General features: G+C 48.9%; 2 protein-coding genes across 4 annotated transcripts in view; both read right to left on the reverse strand.

Moving 5' to 3' along the window:
* The window catches only part of LOC109515149 (rootletin-like), a 2,354-nt gene extending 315 nt beyond the window's left edge, over nucleotides 1–2,039 (reverse strand). The window contains exons 1-7 of the mRNA XM_019868746.1: nucleotides 1,854–2,039; nucleotides 1,627–1,773; nucleotides 1,484–1,561; nucleotides 1,007–1,077; nucleotides 567–732; nucleotides 364–470; nucleotides 3–118 (exon numbers count right to left, since the gene is read on the reverse strand). Of these exons, the coding sequence (XP_019724305.1) occupies nucleotides 3–118; nucleotides 364–470; nucleotides 567–732; nucleotides 1,007–1,077; nucleotides 1,484–1,561; nucleotides 1,627–1,773; nucleotides 1,854–2,039 (871 nt within the window). The remainder of the gene's footprint in view (nucleotides 1–2; nucleotides 119–363; nucleotides 471–566; nucleotides 733–1,006; nucleotides 1,078–1,483; nucleotides 1,562–1,626; nucleotides 1,774–1,853) is intronic.
* ube2g2 (ubiquitin-conjugating enzyme E2G 2 (UBC7 homolog, yeast)) overlaps nucleotides 1–4,812 on the reverse strand; it is a 25,221-nt gene that overhangs the window by 11,490 nt on the left and 8,919 nt on the right. The window contains exons 6-7 of one of the 3 annotated variants that reach the window (XM_019868791.1): nucleotides 4,183–4,325; nucleotides 954–1,006 (exon numbers count right to left, since the gene is read on the reverse strand). In XM_019868791.1, the coding sequence (XP_019724350.1) occupies nucleotides 4,213–4,325 (113 nt within the window). In that variant the 3' untranslated portion in view covers nucleotides 954–1,006; nucleotides 4,183–4,212. Of the gene's footprint in view, nucleotides 1–953; nucleotides 1,007–3,600; nucleotides 4,326–4,812 lie in introns of those variants that run through there. The other 2 variants (XM_019868792.1, XM_019868790.1) reach the window with 2 other exon arrangements.

A 4,812-nucleotide genomic window follows, 5' to 3' on the forward strand; every position in this document is an offset into this window, starting at 1 on the left:
GCGGGTGGGGGGGGCCGGCAGCCGGTACATTTTGATGAGGTGCAAGGAAGTCGAGTCGCAGCTGGACTGAAGCGATAAGGACAGACGGGACAGCTCCGTCCTCATCTCCAAGAGATCCCTCAACACACACACGCACACACATCAAATTCACGTCGACGGTACTCATGCATAATGTGCACGCACGCGGACACACATTGACGGTCCTTTCGCACAGTTGCACAACAGACATAGAAACAGCATCCAAATAGAGGAGCCAAACATTTACACAATATGCGCACAGGCATATCCGATCCATCCCACACACATTGACACAGTTGGCACGTGAGCATCCATGAAGGTGCAGTTGCGTGTGCACTGGCGTACCTGTCAGCGGCAGTTCTGAGGGCGCGACAGTGCTGTCTGAGTGACATCACGCACCTCCACACGCACCACAGCTGGTCCTGATGCTGAGACACCTCACTGGACACGCACTACACACACACACACACCCACCCACACTTCTGTCAAAACTACCCCGCCCTAAAAAAAAACAAAAAAAACATAAGAACAAAGGACAGCCCACATACCTCTCGCTCTCTCTGCCAATGGAACGTCCGACGCTCCGCCTCCTCCAAGGCTCGGGTCAAATCGGCCGTGAGCTTGCGGACACGCTCCGTCAGGATCTCGTTGGCCCGCTCCGATTGGCTGAGCTGCAGCCGCAGGACCGAGGTGGTCTGGGCCAGGCCTGATGCCCTGAAACACACAAATGCACTTGGAATGAAAACGCTCTCTCGCTCGCTCACTCACTCACTCACTCACTCACTCACTCACTCACTCACTCACTCACTCCGTTGGCCCGCTCCGATTGGCTGAGCTGCAGCCGCAGGACCGAGGTGGTCTGGGCCAGGCTTGATGCCCTGAAACACACAAATGCAAATGCACTTGGAATGACAACGCTCTCTCTCTCACACACACACACACACACACACACACACACACACACACACACACACACACACACACACACCTTTGCTGTTCCTCCTCCAGGCTGATGAGGGCGCACTCCAGCGACTCCGAGGTGTCCCTCCCGATGCTCATCTACAAAACACACAGGCAGTGTGCACCACTACAACAATGTGATAACTGCAGGACTATTGTATGACATTGTAGTAGCAGCAGCAGTACATTGACATACGGATCATGTTCACGTCACTTGCTCAGGAAAAGGTGAAAATAAATTAAAAAATCACGATTCTAATTGAGCAAGCGGGCTCCAAATCAGAAAACTTCCTTTGGGACACATAATCCTGAAAAATCTGTACCATTCAAAGTTTGGAAAAAAGTCACTTTGCAATTTTTTTGGGGTTAAAAAAAAAGGATTAGAATGGCAACAATGGCCAATAATTCAGAGAGTCATCAGTCAACTATTCAAAAGGAAGGAAATTGGGCGCCTTTGCCGTGATTGAGCAAATGATACAAAAACGAGGCCTCGACATGCATTTACCTGCGTGCTCATCAGCTGGCTGTGTCCAGCCTTTAGCTCTAACTCCAAACTTTGACATCGTTCTCTGTACTCCATCACCTGCAGGGAAGCAGTGGCGTTAGCAGCATAGCTGGCGCACGCACCCATCCTCGAGTGTTGCTGACCTTGTTCTGCAGCCGATGCACGAGCAGCGCCTGTCGGGCCTCTCTCTCCCTAGCCTCCCTGTCGCGCCTCCTCCTCTCTCTCCGCTCCTCCTCCTCCACCTCCTCACGATGGGTGCGGGACAGCGAGGGAGACACTGACTGCTCCAGCTGGGGAGGGCGAGAACCAGAGAATGAGCATCAGCAAAAGAGTGAGGAGACCGGCGAGGACGCCGCGCACACGCGCTCACCCTCTCGCCCAGCGCCCTGGCCCTGGACGCCAGCTCCTCCCTCTGGGCCCGACTCTCGGCCAGCTCTTCCTGCAGGAGGCGAACTTCCTGCCGCAGCTCCGCCCCAAGGCCGCTGCCGCCGCCACCACGGCGCGTGGTGGTGGTGGTGTTAGCTCGCCAAGTGCCGCCTTGAGATGCGAGTGTCATCTGTTAGGTGAGCGCGTCACGTTTCAAAACTCTCAAATCGCAAATTGTCGTGATCACATTACAACGCAGAATTGACCGTGGAATTTATAAGATGCTAAAATGTGAAATTGATCACATTGTCGCGCAAGCGCCACTTAGGGCCTGTGGTCTGTAGTGCGCAAAGTTTCCCTCATACCGCAAGACAAATAAATCGAATCGACGAGCGAAAGCTGACATCTTGCGAAAAACTGGTGAAACTACACTTGAATCGGTCTCTCGATTTGTACTGGCGTACAAACACGTGAACCGTACACCATTTCCTTCTCATTTACCCGTCCAAAATTAAACTCATCAGTCTCAAAAAGACACAGATTCAACGACGAAAATGAAAGTGAAGCAAACAAGCCCGCCCCCCAATGGGCTCGAACGGCTAAGCAGCGGCATGCTAAGCGGTAGTCGTACAGGGAATGGTAATCTTCAGATAAAAAACAAATGGAAAAAAAACAAGCATTTACCCGGAGGAGGTATTCTCTTGTTGCTTTTGTGTTGTCAACTTATTCAAATGAGGCGGGCAACGAAACCTTTCAACCCAGGCGACGACGCGTGATGATGACGTTCACAAAACAGCTAAAAGACATCCGGGAACGCAACCGCTTTCAACACGAGCTCCTATCACCGATTCCACTTATTAAATTCAACAATTATTTAGACCCCAAAAAGACAACGTCGATTTTAAGCCGCGCCTTTATGGTAAAGTCTGGTGAAAGTCGCAACCATTGGTCTTTGGCTGCCGCTCTCTGCAGGTACCGGATGTACGGCCGCCACATCGAATGGGTGTCGTCCGATGAATGACGTCATGCTATGGCAACTCCAATAGGACAAAGGCTATTACACCCCATTGAAGAGTCAGGCATGCTACAGTGTTCTTTATTTGCGTTTGTTCGTACAATTTGTACATTTAAAGTAAAACAGACAATAACATCAAACTTTACTTACTTTCGTGATTGCCTCATTATTTAAGAATCAGGAAAATTGCTCTTCTTAGCGTTTATTCCTTCAATGTATATTGAGGCTTGAACATTTCTATACAGTATTTAGAATGCCGAGAATTACAAGCAAGTGACTGTACCGTAGTGTTGAGCTGTTCGTTGAAAAGATCCATCCATCTTAATTACAAATGATCAATTACAGTATACTTCAATTAATGGGGCATAGTCTGGGATAGTGTATTTATCGGACCAAATAAATTAGTTCCAACATTTGTATTAGGGGGGAAAAAATACATCTTTTAATTAATAGTATTATTAATCAAAGGCAGCGATCTCCCACCATCGAATCAAAACATTTAGCATACACCCCGCACGAAAAAAATCTCATTACAAGTTCATTCTACCAGCTGTGGCTGCAAATTTCACATTTTGATTTTAAAATGCCCGAAACTATTAATTCATCAATTAAACTCACATTGTGTATAGGAGTGGTGTTGGTAATCCTCTGTCGTAATCAGTGATTTTTTTCGCAATATTGCCCAAAGAACCTCAATCCAATTTCTGCAACACACACCAACCACAATCTTCTGAACAACATTTGGATTGTTTCTTTGTTTATTGTACAACATACTTGTCAAACAGTCAAATGACACCGCGATGGGAGTCGGCGATGAAGTCAAGTTGCACTCAAGATTGTTTTTGGAGGAAATAATGATTCAAATCCACACACTGTAAATTATGGCCGCCCTGAATGCCGTTCTTCCATAGCCAACTTCAACTTGTACAAGGACGCCAGAAGTAGCAAAGGAAAGAACATTCCAACTACCCGCCACGAGTGTGCTAAATTGTCTTACGAGTCAGGACCTGAAGCAGGATATGAAGCACACGGAATAAAAGCACAAACGGATTTCCGTAGAAAAGAAATACCTCCCAATGTGAGCGTGTCATCAGCTGGCAACTTCCCTTTCAGTCTTCTGCAATCTCATGTGATTCTCTTACATGGCCAATGAGCAGCCAGGAGTGGAGGGCTCATGATGTGACATCACTTCCTGATGGTGGGACTTGGGGTCAACTCTTCTAAGGGTGGCGGTGCAATCAACCGTCACGTTGCTGTCATGGACCGAAGCAAAGCAGTCCATGCTGCTGCGTGTGTGAGTGCATGTATACACATGCACACACACACGGCAGTGGGTGTTGAGATCACACTAAAGGCCCAGGGACTTGCGTACGATCTTCTGAGCCAGTTTGTAAAAGTGATCCCGGTCCTCCCGCCACATTTTCGAGGCGTCCACGTTGGCGCCGCTTTCGTCATTCGGCTCTGTGTGAGAGAGAAAGAGAGAGACACACACACAAGAGGGGAATGAGTGTGATCAGTTTCCATGGTGACGTGTTTTTTGTGTCCACTGCGGAAACTATCCCAGCCGTCTTCGGGCAGTAGGCGGGGGACACCCTGAAACGGTTGCCAGCCAATCACAGGGCACACAGAGACCAACAACCATCCGCACCCACACTCACACCTTGGGACAATTTTGAGTATCAAACAGCATGCCATGCATGTTTTTGTAATGTGGGAGGAAACCGGAGTACCCGGAGGAAACCCACACAGGCCGGTGGAGAACATGCAACCTCCACACCACACAGGGAGGCCGGAGCTGAATTGAACCTGCTACCTCTCCACTGTGAGGTTGAAGTGCTAACCACTGGACCACCCACACACCCACACCCACCCACCCACACACATATAAAATGACACTAGCCATGATTTGGTAATTGAACTAATGTGCTGAATACGCACTAGAAATGTC

Source organism: Hippocampus comes, unplaced genomic scaffold (assembly GCF_001891065.2).
Source record: "Hippocampus comes isolate QL1 unplaced genomic scaffold, H_comes_QL1_v1.1 scaffold225, whole genome shotgun sequence".
Classification (NCBI taxonomy): Eukaryota; Metazoa; Chordata; class Actinopteri; order Syngnathiformes; family Syngnathidae; genus Hippocampus; species Hippocampus comes.